We start from the raw sequence: 14,767 nt of genomic DNA, 5'->3' as shown, positions 1-14,767 counted from the left end.
TTCTCATAAATTTATGACTTTATAATATCGCAAATTTGTGATTTTTTTCTCTCGTAAATTTGCCACTTTAATCTTAGAGAATATCCAAGTATTTTTCCCGATTTTAATTTTTGAAATTCAAGTTTTTTCTCGGATTATTACCCCCCTCCCCCGGCTCCGTAATTATTATTTTCTTTACTTACAATGGTCCTAATACACCGTCATAGGTTTTGTTACTTTCTCCCTGTATGTTAATTTTTACAAGTTGTAAACTTGACACTCATTTAAGGTGACTAATACCTGTTTGTCTTCTTTCATAAGACACTAAGAATAAGAATATGTTGTGCACAGTGTGAATGATAACGGGAGTTTTCTGACTTTTCCCCTTTAAAGTGTGAGAGAGAAGCAAATCAGGGGTTCTTTTCACTGGATATAAGTTGTAAACATATACTGTATATTACTAAAATATATGGCCTGGATTGCCTTCTTCATTATATATATATAATTTATAACCTTACATCAACTTGGAAAATTTCAGATATTCTCTTGAAGGTCAGCCTTACATATTTTAGTTTTTCACTGGAATTTAAAATACAGTTCTGTGGGTTTAGATAAATAAGACCAGGGTGCATTAATTAATTACACCAGAGGTATTCAGACACCAAATGACTGTTAAAAAACGAGCACCCAGTGCTAAAGTCAACATCAGAAAAAATCCATTATATGAGATTAAGTTTTTCCATGTGGTCAATCAGACTAATACTATATTTGCCCAGAACATGCATGGGCACGCCATGAGGACCATAATATTGTGTCGGGGAATGTCAACAGACAGAAAGTGAGAATTATCTCCTGATAATGAGAGCGATGCTCCTTACCTCACTGCTGCCTTAGAAGCATCTGCATACATCACTGCTATTAAACCCCCTTTTAATGGTCCTCACTGCTGGTCAGACTAGACAGGAAGAGAAGTAAACTGAGAGAGAGGAAAACAGAGCACAGTGTGATCGGGTATACTTTAACTCCTTAAGACGCGAGGATGTACAAACTGGGAAATGAGAAGAGCTTACTGAAATTTTGAGTGAGTTTCCCAAAGCTGCACTTAAAGGGGTACTCCACAAATTTGACACGGCAATTATTAATGATTTGAAGTAGTCAGGCTGAACTTATGAAACTAAAGTATCGGAGGGAGAGGTCAACGGGCAACATATCCTGGTGGATACAAACTGTAAAATGAAAAACAAAAGTCATATTTTGAAGAAGAAAAAAAAATTGGTTAATTTAAACCAGATGAGTTGGAAACCAACGACTATTTATTTTTATATTCTTGACCATTTGATTTACGAAGCTGTTGGAAAACAAAAGATTGAAAAGTCAAAACCAGAAGTAAAACCATCATGAACTTTATTTGAGATTTCAAAATGTTTTCAAAAGTCACAAAATGAGCAAGGGAGGAAACAGTGACGGAAGAAAGAAAACCACAGGGTGTTTCTTAATGAGCTGAGGCCGGTGGGGTGTCGATGGTGTGCTTGCCTGTCGCCATGGTGATCGGGTTGGAGACAAGCTGGTTGCCGAGGGCAGCGGACGTCCGAGAGTCCATGTACTCGGCCATGACGGGGATCTGGCTGAAGTGGCGGCGAGCCAACGTGTGTTTGTGTTCGATCCTCTGGAGGAACGTCGCCTCATACGCCTGAACACACACACAGGAGGGAGGCTTTTTATGGAACAGCGGGAGTCCAAACGTAACAGCTGTTCTTTTTTCTGTTTGACCAGACAAATGGCCATGTTGCGGTTAAGAGAGAGTCAGAGGTACCTTATTTTTTTTTTCATTACATTGGTTGCTTAAATATATGACCAACATAAGGAAAAAACGTTAAATACTTAAGTGAACATTTTAAAGAAACCTTAAGGAGAATATTTAAGGGTGTTAAGTGCAACTGATTTTATTTTAAGGAACCCTTAACTCGAACTTTAAAGAAAACCTTAACTTGAGGTGCTTCGTGCAACTTGCCTTCGGCCTTCCAAGGTTCTTGGAAAAGTTCTTTCAATTATTGGGAGGTACAACAAAATCTAAAAGTGAACCTTTAAGGTAACAATTCCTTATTTGGCGATAGTTTAACAGTAACTACGACACTTTTGATCCCGTCACAATGCCGGCAGAACGGAGAGAACAAGAACATTCATAGGTGGAAATGCATCGGCCTGTGATCAGATGTAATTTTTAAAACCAGCTGGAGATGAGGTCAACATGTGTGCTGTGAGTGTAAATGTTTGGACAGACCTTGTGGACGTCTTCCAACTCCAGGTGAGCTGCAGTCTCTTCTTTGGACAGCAGGATGCAGTTCCAGGGGCTCCAGTCCATATCACGCTCCCAGCGGACAAACACTAGGTTGTAGAGGTCGCTGCTGGCACGGAGGGCTGAGCGGGACGCCCAGACCACCTCCACCAGGTAATGCACGTCCTCCACCTGAGGACACACATGTAGACGTCAGGGTTTGGGTACCTGCACTATAAAAACATCACAACAAACTGTGCATCAAACAGAAAGAATCCTCTCGAGGCTTATTAGCGTCTAAGCAGAAGACTGAGATCAATCAATAAAACGGGTCACCTGCAGCAGGAAGGGAATCTTGGCGTCCTTGTTGAGCTGCTGCTCGTCGGCTCTCAGCCTACTCAGGATGTATTTATAACAGGAGAAGTCATCGCGGGATCTAGCTATGTTGTCGAGTCCGGTGCAGTCCCGGCACCTGCCGATCAGATGGGCGCTGGCTGACGGGCTGAAGTCAGAGGACTGTCGGTAGCGTTGACAGCCCCGGCAGAGGAACACGTCGTTCTTCAGCTGAGAGGGATTTTGGGGAACCTGGAAAAGATTTTAGATTATATGGAGGCACAATTTATATCCAAGAGTGTCCAAAGTTCAGGGCTCTTTGCTCACCTTCAGCAGCTTGATCACCTCAGGGTTGAACGCTGGTGTTTTGATGTACTGGAGGAACAGAGTACAGATCCTCTTCCTCAACCCCTCCAGATTGGATTCCTTCACTCCCCGAGTCAACAGGTCCACTTCCCTGTCAATCAAATCCACGATGTCCCGGGTCAGCCGACACACATGCTCCTGTCCAACAAGGATAAAAACAATTATGCTACTAACAATAACAGATATATAACAAGAATTATTATGACGTACAAACAGGGCGTTATAAATTTCAGTGAAATCCAATGTGTGCTAAGTAGATATATATTATTTTGAAGGGTACTGTCAACACTATTGGTGTTACAATTCCTATTTTTAAGTGTTTTTAATATGTTTTCATAAAGAATTTGTATGTTAAAGGAACAGTTTATAACATTTCGGGGGCTCTAGTAGCAGAAATGCTATAAACTTGTTAGTTTATTGTATATTGTTTTCCTTTGTTCAGTTTGCTGAATATTACTTATTAGTATTCGTTGGGTATTTCGACTAGAGTCGATACGCTTTGGTCTGTTTTGTGCTCAGAAAATAAAATCACTATATATATTTTTTCACCTGAAGACGAGCGCCTTCGTTTTATTCCATGGTTGCCACCAAATCCTACACACTGTATCTTTAAAAAAGAGAGTGTGTATTTTCCTCTAATATTTTTTGTCAGACAGCAGTGTGTGTGTGTGTGTGTGTGTGTGTTACCATGACAGTGTGTTTGAGGGTCAGCAGGTCGTGGAGTCTCTGCTCCCGGCTGTCACTGGACAGGCTGATGTTGTTGTAGAGATCTCGCAGCTCTCTGGCTCTGACGGCGTGTTGACTGTCCATCTCCATCAGTCGACCGTCTGCTGCTCGCCACCGATGAGACGCTGCACACTGGAACACACCGCCACACTGTGAGTAATACTGCTGACGGTACTACTAACGGTACTACGGCACTGTAATAATACTGCTGTTGTTGTTGTTACTGTACTACTACTACTACACCTGAAAATATAACTACTACTGCCACTGAATTTACTACTAATGCAAATAATAGTGATATTATTGACAATCCTATGACTACTACTACAACTCAAATTACTACTATTACTACTACTACTACTCATACAACTTATAAAAGTAGTAGTACGCCACAAGTACTACAACCACTACTACTGTTACTAGTCATACTCCTACAACTACTTCCCCAGTACTACTAATACTCTTCCTCTGTCTACTCGTCCTCTTCCTCCTCCTCTTCCCTCTAATACTACTACTACTACCCCTAAACTACTCCTGATACTGATACTGGTATTACCACAACTACCACAACATCAACTACTGCTACTCTTACTACTCCTCCTCCTCCTACTACTACTACTAATACTACTATAACTTGTAGAAGTAGTAGTAAGCCACAACTACTACAACCACTACTACTGCTACTAGTTATACCCCTACAACTACTTCCCCAGTACCACTATTCATACTCTTCCTCCACCTCCTACTACCATTACTACTACTACTTCTACTACTGCTACTCCCGCTACTTATACTGGTATAACCACAACTACAACTGATACCACTACTACCGTGCTACTAGTCATACTACCCCTACAACTACTGCCCCAGTACTACTACTTATACTAATACTCTTCCTCCTACTTCTACTACGACTGATGCTATTCCGCTGCTTATACTGGTATTACCACAACTACTACTGATATCACTACAACTGCTGCAATAGTAAAGTATTTTACTCTCCTGTGTTTTAAATGTTTTAGTATATAAACGTTGATAATTGAACTGTTACTCTACTGACATTATCAGTGAAAATATTTTTAGTTGCCCATACGCCAACATCATCACAAAGTGGATCTCTAACCGAACATAGAATATTTCTGGTCTGGAGTGGGAGCTGAGGAGCAGTGACCTCTGACCTTTTCCAGGTAGCTCCTGACAGTTTTGTCGTAGTTATTGTTTTGGAAGACGATGCGATGGCGTCCGATGGCGGCGATGAGCTGCATCTCTTGCTCCAGCAGCGTGTAGAGAGCTGCCTTCCTCTCAGCTCCTCGCAGGGACGAGTTGATCTGCTGCTCCTCCTCACGCCTCCACTCTGAAACACACACAAACTGTTAGAACATACTTACTCATCAACATCGTCACACAGCTTTACAACAGAGTGAGACCTCCTCAGCCTACTCTCTAGAGCGTGGTACAGCAGGTTGAAGTCCTCCCTCCTCTGCGGGTTGATCCAGCGGTTGCGACGATCGCTCAGCTGCTGCTCCTTCTCATCCCTTCTCCTCTTCTCCTGCATCTCCAGCCAGGCCAGCCGCCGTTCCCGACCCCTCCTCAGCCCGTCCACCTTCTGCTGGGCCAGCCAGCGGCGAACAAACGACTGCAGAAGGAGCACCTGGGTGGGTGACAAGAGAGGAGGAAAGCAGCAGGTCATTACAGCAGAACAGAGCAACAAAAAAAGACCACATTTAATCCTTGCACAAGCAAAACTTTTTATTTATTATATTTTATTTTATCACAATATTCTAATCAATCAATTCTATTTGTTTTATTGACTCCGTTTTTTGCTCCAGTAGACAATAAAGTCTGTCTATCTGTACAAAAGTTGAATCCAGAGCAAGATATTTAAAAACTACATTCCAAATTGGCCTAAAATTGTATGGAGTTACTTTTGTCTACAGAACAGAAAAGGTTTGAGAGCAAAACTTTCCAAAGTACAATCAATAAATGTTTTATTGCGAGTAAAATAAATTTGTCAATAAAAATGTATTAATGTGAATCAAAATTTATATTTGCGAATCCAAAAGTTTTGTTTGTGAATCCAAAAGTTTTGTTTGCAAATCAAAATGTTTTGCTTGATGTTAAGCAGAATCTCGTTGGCATGACCTTTGGATTCGCAAACAAGACTTTTGGATTCACAAACAAAACTTTTGGATTTGCTAAAAAAAACTTTTGGAATTGCATTAATACATTCGTAATCACAAATTTATTTGACTTGCAATAGAACATTTTTGATTGCAGTGTGGAAAGTTTTCCCCTCAAATCTATTCTGTTTGATTGCATGATAAAGACACAAAAGTAAATCCATAAAATTGTTCCAAATATATTCAAGAAGATGATACCATGTTGACCATTTCTATATTAACTGGAATATAAAAGACCAGCAATTATTTATAAAAAAGACGTCATGCACTATAATCACACATAAACTCAGTGTTCACCCACAGCTCTCAGCCTCCTGTCATGACACTTGTCAGCAGTGATGTAGTTGCCGGGGGCGACGACCAGCTTGTCGCTGAGACAGGACACGTAGCAGCCGATCCCGGTCATCTGGGTGGAGACGTCGACCGGACACTGCATGGCCTGAGACTTCAGATCTACTGTCTGACAGAGACACAGAGACAGAGACTGAACATGGACACTTTTCTATAATTACGTTCATAACAATACATTCAAAATTTTAAAAAGAGAATGAAATCCTTTAGTTGGAGGGATCTGAGATCGCTGAGTTTCCCTGGTTGCTGATCTCTGTAAGAATTGACCTCACACCTAATACAGGTAACCAACGTCAAATTCATATGAGCTAAAACTGAAAATATTAAGTACATTTTGTGATTCTGTCTGAGGAGGGATCAGCTTCCTGCCCTGCAGACCGATTCTCTCACCAGTTTTCTTTGCTCTAATTGACGTTTCTGTTTCAAGGCTTTATTAAAGCCCCAATACCATGAACTAACGGTGTATAGTATAAGTGACACTGGACTAAGCAGGAATGGACATGGATGATCTGCGTGATGCAGGGAAGCAGGACGGCTGTGAACATCCAGAGGCTTCAGGCTATTAACTAATGCTCACTGGAGGCCAGATGAGCTGGTGTGTAAGATTTCCCAGCCTTGTGACACAGATTGATGATGCTCAAGTACCCTAAATGTCTCAGTCAAACCTTTAATTATTGATGACCTTTTAAAGTCTGGAGCCATCTCAGGGAGCCCAAAAGGACAGTGCACACGTGTTACATGCATTTAGCTAAAGTGCAACTGTATAACATACGTCGGTTCCAAGACCACAGACATGACTAGCAACCAAAAGAGTTATTTCACCATGGAGAGAGTCAGCGGACTGATAACTTAAACACTATGAATATTTCCTGATGAAATCAATGAGACACTGAGCTGAAAAAAAATCTGATTCATTAAAAAGAAAGTCAAAGGTCACAGACGGTGTCCATAACAACCTTAGGAGGGAAGTCAGCGATGAATCCCAGACAGCATCGCTGTGAGAAACATCCAGTCAGAGAGCTTGACCTTTCATTAATATAATCAGCTCTCTCCACCTGTGCTTTTCAAAGTGTCTGCTGTGATAAAGGTCTGCAAATCGGATGCATGCTAGCAAGAGATTCAGGTTAACAAGATTTAATACATTTTTTGACAGGGAAGTATAGAAAAACTGATCCTCATTGAGCAAACACGTCATTCAAATCCTAAAGGCGTCAGTCTGCTTCACATAAAGTGCTCGACATAAAGTTGGTCTAATAGCGTCTGAAACATGGCATTGTGTACAACAATATGACAGTCGGGCCAGGTCATCATCTCTCTCAAGCTTTTCATTCTTCAAACAACTTTATTTCTGTCACCTTTCAAGTGAACAACTGAGTACAACCCCACCATCACTGTCTTTGAGGAGATGTGCTTGACTCATGTCGTCTTACCCTCTTTATATATATATACTGCATATACATATATATATATATATATATATATATATATATATATTTGTGAAAGCTGGTGTAACCTGATCCTATAGACTCCTGTGTGTATTGCGTGTTGAGAAAGAAAGACCAGAATGTACTAGCTGTTTACTACTGTACAGTAACAAAGTCAAGGGTCAGAGGTCACTGTGCTGTCGACTCGCCACCACCATTACAGATGTGTTTTGTATTATGTTTCTCATTTGTTTGGTTCTTTTTCATTTTTTTTCTACAATTTGAGGAATATTTTAAGGGAATTGATTAGAAAAAAGGCACGAAAACGTGTCCCGATTCCCAAATTTATAACAATTTTTTTTTAAAAAGTCCTATTTCAACTGTAGGATGATGTATGATGTGCTCTAAACAGAGCAGGGAGAAAGAAAGAAAGAAAGAAGAGAGGATAATGAGACCAACAATGTGTAAACAGTCTTTACGGTGGGCCAACAGGTCATCTCATCATAGTGCTGACGACACCACAGAGCAACAGACACACACAGAGGTCTCATTACTTCATGGAAGTACATCTGTAATGAGCCAACCACCGTGATTAGAGAGAGAATGTGTGTGTGAGTGCAGGAAGGTGAAGGTGAGTGAGTCATACACTAGATCCATCTGATGCCCTCACACATACTGAAACCCAACCACACCACAGCCATGAAGAAAAATCACTCCTCTCTGATTGAGGCTGAAGGATTTCCCACAATTTTAAAATCTTTATCATCAGAATCACCTCTCAACATAACGAGGGCTGCAACTAACGATTATTTTCATTGTCATTTAATCTGTCGATTATTTTCTTGATTAATCGAAAAATATTGATTAGTGTTTTTTCAAAGCACAAGATGATGTCCTCAAATGTCTTGTTTTGTCCGCAACTAAAAGATTTTCAGTTTACTGTCACAGAGGAGTAAAGATTTCACATTTGTATTTTCTATATATTATATTATATTATATATTTTATATATTTTTATTTAAATATTCGCATTTTAGAAGCTGGAATCAGATAATTTAGATTTTTTTTTTTAATTACTCAAACCAATTAATCGATTATTAATTCATTTAATAGTTTAAGCGGTTGAAGATGAGATGAGATGAGATGAGAGATAATGTAATAGTTGACATCTAATCTATTGATCGTTGCAGCTCTAAATATAACACAATACAATTGAACAGCAGAGCAGAACCACAGTCTACAAAATGATCCTGAAGATTCTCCCTGAGGAAGCAAACATGATTTGTTTTTTGTTTTTTATTTAAAAAATGCATGAAGAATATGCCACATTCTTACTGTTAACATCGTTTTACTCTGTTTTGTTACTCGGTCGAGGCTTTGTTCTTTTTGAATGTCGGTCTTTATTTTGTATTCAGGCAGCAACAAAAGTTCCAGACATTAATTTTAACTGACATTGACTGTGACAGAATGATGGAAGTCTCTGCATGTTGATTTTCATAGAAATAAGAATGCATGGAAGTAAAGAAATCAATCTGAGAAGTGATGGATGATTTGGCAAATGATCAGCAATGATATAAAATACCTCTATGTTGATTTGAAGTTAACAGGGTTTACCATACAGAACCCCCAGTATGGTATTCCCAAATGATTTCTCAAATAAAATGTCATTTTTAAAAAAATTGTATTGACATTCTTCTTTATATTGATAAATGAATGCAGAGCACAATCAGAATCAAACTAATGAAAGCTAACGCTCACCAGAGACGTGTAACTGTGACCATTCGTCTCCTGTCTTCTGGTTCAAGACGCTCATTTACACTGTCCCTCGCTCTTTGTAATTAGATTGTTTAATTTGCACATGAAGTCATGTTCTGTCTCGTGCCTGAATGAGAACGCTGTTTTGCAGTAATGAGTGACCTTTAAATGCACCACACACAAACACACATCCAGCTGTGTGGTTTCATGTGTTTAAAAGAGCTTTTAATCATAATTTTCTATTATTTTTGTTCCGTACTAAATTCAGTCTGCAAACAAATGTATTAAATAAAGTCTGTCACTTGGTTGTGGAGCTCTGTACTGTACCTGTGTGTCGCGGCTGAAGACCCCCACTGTTCTGTCAGGTATCCTCTTGGGCAGGGTCTGGATGGCAGCGTTGTGGTACTCCGCCCCCGTCAGCCGGTGTCTGTAGCCGCCCAGGAAGGCCTTCTGCTGGGGGGGACGCTCAATCTCCACCACCACCTCCTGGAACACGCCCTCACCTGGAAGTCAGAGAGTCATTTTTCAGTAAATTGTTGTGTTTCTGTTGTCAAGTGTGGCCTAAAAATCCTAAAAAAAGAAGTGATGGGAAAGATTTTTATAGTTTAGCTTAAGTTTAGTTTATGTTTATATTCACCCCACTAGTGTTATGTATGTATTTATACATTTGTTTTATGCATCTCCTTTTCTTTGTCATTTTGTGCTATGGAGTCTGAAGTAACACCAGAATAATTATATCATTTGACAATGTTCATCAATTAATAAATTAAAAAATACTTTACTAGTTGATTCATTACATTAGTATTTAAATTATGAATTAATAAACATAAAAGTAAAAAAAGAAAAAGATCATTCAATTTCACAATTGATAATCAATTGATTAATTAATAATTAAAAATGTAATGTTAATTTTAATCTCACACAAACACACACACACACACACGCACACACACACACACACACACACACACACACACACACACACACACACACACAGAGCTGTATAAATTGATTTCTGACCACTGGAGGGCAGAAAGATTAAACAAACAGCACTGATAAATGGTCAGTTTATCTCGTTATTTTATCACAAACAGCAGCTTCCACATGCAGCAGACTCACATTCAGTCTGTAGAGGACAGTACAGAGAGCAGCGTGTTCACACCTGTCTGGACGCGGACGGTGATGACGTCGGGCATGTTGTCGTGCTCGGGGGGGCGAAGAGGACGGAGTGGGTGGGTGGTCGGGTCGGTGGAGCTCATCTCCATCCGGGTGGAGCCGTGAGGCCGGACGCCGAGCTCCATCAGGCTCAGCTGCTCCTCCACCAATCTGCCTGGAAAACAAACAGACCGACCACCAGTGGTGAAAGTAACTAAGTACATTTACTCAAGTACTGTACTGAAGTACAATTTTAAGGTACTTGTACTCTCCTGGAGCACTGGCATTAGAATGCGTCTCCAGTGACCACTTGTGATCAGATCTCACTTCTCCCGATCACTGAGGACGCATGTTAATACCAGGTCTGAACAGGGCCGTAATGTTCTACTAAGATAGTAGTGGGTGTGTTTGTCTGCTCTGACAGGTGTCAGGCTGGGATTGATGGCTGCACATCTACTCATCGCTCTTGCAACTCTTCAAAGCCCAGCGTTTGTTAGTAGAGAAACAGACGTACCGTCCAGAGAGATCTGCAGCACCTCTGCAGGAACTCGGAGCTCTGCGGCGAGGTGAAGCTTCAGCTCCAATATGCTGAGACCGATGGCGAAGGCCACGGTCATCACATGACCCTCTGGCACCAGCACCACCTTCACTGAAAATACACACAGAGACATTCTGTCACAGACTGTTGCTTTTTATATTGTGTTTTTTATAAGTTGCTTTTCATAAGGTTGATACAAAAAGAACAAAGGTTTTATTACTTATAACGTGTGTTTAGTGTCATTGGGATGGATTTTATAATTAGATCATCTTTTCATTAAATATTAAAAATGAGCAACTTATTACACATCATAAATATTGATAGTGTGCATCCACTGCCTAATCTAATGACATTTCTTTGTAATAAAACTTTAACAAGATATTGACCCTCATGTTGTATAATTCATGTCAGGTTATCTAGAAACAGCAAAGCACATCTTTGCTACTTCACTGCCTACACTTCATCCACACATCTTTCCTTTTCTGCCAATCCCAGAATTCATGGATATTATCTGTATTCGTTTGTTATGGTACGTTTATTTTATCACTCTGCAAAATATCTAAAACTTAGTTAAGATGAAGTTGAATGATCTGTGTCAAATGGATTTGGGAAATGTTTCACACCGTCAACAGATCAGTGTTAGTGAGCCAAAATCAGATAAACGATCATAGAGAAATCAACAGAATTTAATTTGGAAGATAAACAAAATGAATCCCATCAGGCTGCATCACAACTTTCAGTGTTCCGATCCTGTATCATTTCTCAGTTTTTAAATAGAAGCTTTTACATCAGTAAATCAGAGTCTTACCTGTAGCCGTAGAATTTCCAACATTTTCTCTTCTCTGAGGATCTCTGAGCTGCTCGGCATCATCCTGCAGATCAGCCTGAGTTTCAGCTTCTTCCACAGTCTCCAGCACATCTGTACAGTCCAGAAGGTTCAGATTAACACATAAAACACATCAGAATTACAAATGAAAGTGACACCTGTCGATTACTACATCTAGAAAGCCTTCTTTTTTTTTCTAGCCGCGGCTTTCAGGCACTTATGTACATGCTTTGTGACAGAGAAATCCAAAGTAAATCACCCCTGCAGTGCTAATAATATTAACCTCTGAATTTAAAACTGTTTTGTGTTTAATTAGTGATATCAGATGCCGGATCTTTGAGATTGTTTGACTGAGAGTCTCACCAGTTGCTGTTGAGTTTCCAACATCTCCTGTTTTCTGAGGATCTCTGAGCGGCTCGGCGTCATCCTGCAGATCAGCCTGAGATTCAGCTTCTTCCACAGTCTCCGGCACATCTGTACAGTCCAGAAGGTTCAGATTAACACATAAAACACATCAGAATTACAAATGAAAGTGACACCTGTCGGTTACTAGATGTAGAAAACCTTTTTTTTTCTAGCCGTGGCTTTCAGGCCCTTGTGTATATGCTTTGTGACAGAGAAATCCAAAGTAAATCATCCCTATTTTCATCACACAGTGTTAATAATATTAACCTCTGAATTTAAAACTTTTTTTTGGTTTAATTAGTGATATCAGATGCAGGATCTTTGAGACTGTTTGACTGAGAGTCTCACCAGTTGCTGTTGAGTTTCCAACATCTCCTGTTTTCTGAGGATCTCTGAGCGGCTCGTAGTCATCCTGCAGATCAGCCTGAGTTTCAGCTTCTTCCACAGTCTCCAACACATCTGTACAGTCCAGAAGGTTCAGATTAACATGTAAAACAAATCAGAATTCAAATGAAAGTGACACCTGTCAGTTATTAGATCTAGAAAACCTTTTTTTTTTCTAGCCGTGGCTTTCAGGCCCTTGTATATATGCTTTGTGACAGAGAAATCCAAAGTAAATCACCCCTGCAGTGTTAATAATATTAACCTCTGAATTTAAAACTTTTTTTGGTTTAATTAGTGATATCAGATGCAGGAGCTTTGAGATTGTTTGACTGAGAGTCTCACCAGTTGCTGTTGAGTTTCCAACATCTCCTGTTTTCTGAGGATCTCTGAGCGGCTCGGCGTCATCCTGCAGATCAGCCTGAGTTTCAGCTTCTTCTGCAGTCTCCGGCACATCTGTACAGTCCAGAAGGTTCAGATTAACACATAAAACACATCAGAATTGCAAATGAAATTGACACCTGTCAATTACTAGATCTAGAAAACCTTTTTTTTTTCTAGCTGTGGCTTTCAGACCCTTGTGTATATGCCTTGTGACAGAGAAATCCAAAGCAAATCATCCCTATTTTCATAACACAGTGTTAATAATATTAACCTCTGAATTTAAAACTTTGTTTGGTTTAATTAGTGATATCAGATGCGGGATCTTTGAGATTGTTTAAGTCAAGTCAAGTCAAGTCAAATTTATTTCTATAGCACATTTAAAACAACATGAGCTGACCAAAGTGCTTTACAGACATAGGCAGAATAAAATCAGGTCAACAGAGCAGACAACAAAATCTCACACATCCACAGACAAAGACCAAGTTAAACCAAGTTAGACCAAGTTTAACTGAGAGGCTCACCAGTTGCTGTTGAGTTTCCAACATCTCCTGTTTTCTGAGGATCTCTGAGCGGCTCGGCGTCATCCTGCAGATCAGCCTGAGTTTCAGCTTCTTCTGCAGTCTCCGGCACATCTGTATAGTCCAGAAGGTTCAGATTAACACATAAAACACATCAGAATTACAAATGAAAGTGACACCTGTTAACTATTAGATGAAGAAAACCTTTTTTTTTCTAGCCGTGGCTTTCAGGCCCTTGTGTATATGCCTTGTGACAGAGAAATCCAAAGTAAATCATCCCTATTTTCATCACACAGTGTTAATAATATTAACCTCTGATTTAAAAACTTTGTTTGGTTTAATTAGTCTTTGGTCTTTAGTCTTTGAGATTGTCTGACTCAGAGTAGTGTGTCACCAGACAGCTACACCAGAGTCACCTGTAGTCAAAGTGGACTCACCTGTGGTCAAAGTGGACTCACCTGTGGTCAAAGTGGACTCAACTGTGGTCAAAGTGGACTCACCTGTGGTCAAAGTGGACTCAACTGTGGTCAAAGTGGACTCACCTGTGGTAGGCCCGTCAGCCTGCAGCTCCTCTCCATCTCTCCCCGGCTCTCTGTCGTCCTCTGGCGGCTGCTCTGCTCCACCTCCACCTGGTTGTAGGTTTGTTTCCGTGTCTTCCTCCTCCTCGTCTTCTTTCACCTCCTCCTCTTCGTTTTCTCTTTGCTCCGACATCACGGCAGCTTCAGTTAGCTAGCTATCTTCTTCTTTAATCTCGTGTCTGTTGTTATTGTCCTTTAGTTATAAACGAGATGTTGAGTTAGCAAAGCGGAGCTAACGCTGTCTGTCAGACGTTAGTAGCTTGGTTCCCTTGACAACGCCAGAGTTTACACGTTGCTATAGCAACCATAAACGTCACTCTGTGTAGACATTCTATTTTTTTTTTTTTTTTTTTCTTTTAAGAAGTTTGATTGAAATCTCTGATAATAAGAAAGAAGGTGGTAGAAAATTGCAATCAAATAATAATAAAAAATAATACATAACCTAGCCTAATAATAAAGAAAAAAAAAAAAAAGAAATAATAATAAAGAAAAAAATAATTAAATAAATTTGATTACATGCTGATCACTGTGCAATAATTATATGATGCTCTGCAATAATTATATAATTATCTGACGGACACTTTGTGTCAAAACT

General features: G+C 39.9%; 1 protein-coding gene across 6 annotated transcripts; it reads right to left on the bottom strand.

Moving 5' to 3' along the window:
• Positions 1-1,360: 1,360 nt before the first annotated feature.
• On the bottom strand, positions 1,361-14,444 carry iqub (IQ motif and ubiquitin domain containing). 6 transcript variants are annotated; one of them, XM_037767079.1, is made up of 17 exons: positions 14,137-14,444; positions 13,598-13,708; positions 13,038-13,148; positions 12,660-12,770; positions 12,270-12,380; positions 11,889-11,999; positions 11,057-11,191; positions 10,550-10,717; positions 9,715-9,890; positions 6,161-6,319; positions 5,120-5,330; positions 4,858-5,033; positions 3,641-3,811; positions 2,915-3,091; positions 2,591-2,839; positions 2,261-2,446; positions 1,361-1,669 (listed from the first exon to the last, which is right to left on the bottom strand). In XM_037767079.1, the coding sequence occupies exons 1-17, from the start codon at positions 14,303-14,305 to the stop codon at positions 1,472-1,474; spliced, it is 2,730 nt and encodes a 909-aa protein (XP_037623007.1). In that variant the 5' UTR covers positions 14,306-14,444; the 3' UTR covers positions 1,361-1,471. The 6 variants fall into 6 exon arrangements, with proteins under 6 accessions (XP_037623007.1, XP_037623009.1, XP_037623008.1 ...); XM_037767081.1 differs by lacking the exon at positions 12,270-12,380; XM_037767080.1 differs by lacking the exon at positions 12,660-12,770.
• Between the last annotated feature and the right edge of the window lie 323 nt (positions 14,445-14,767).

The sequence above is a fragment of the Sebastes umbrosus genome, chromosome 4 (genome assembly GCF_015220745.1).
Source record: "Sebastes umbrosus isolate fSebUmb1 chromosome 4, fSebUmb1.pri, whole genome shotgun sequence".
Lineage (NCBI taxonomy): Eukaryota > Metazoa > Chordata > Actinopteri > Perciformes > Sebastidae > Sebastes > Sebastes umbrosus.
The sequence above is the reverse complement of the archived record's forward strand: the minus strand, read 5'-3'. Positions and strand labels throughout refer to the sequence as shown.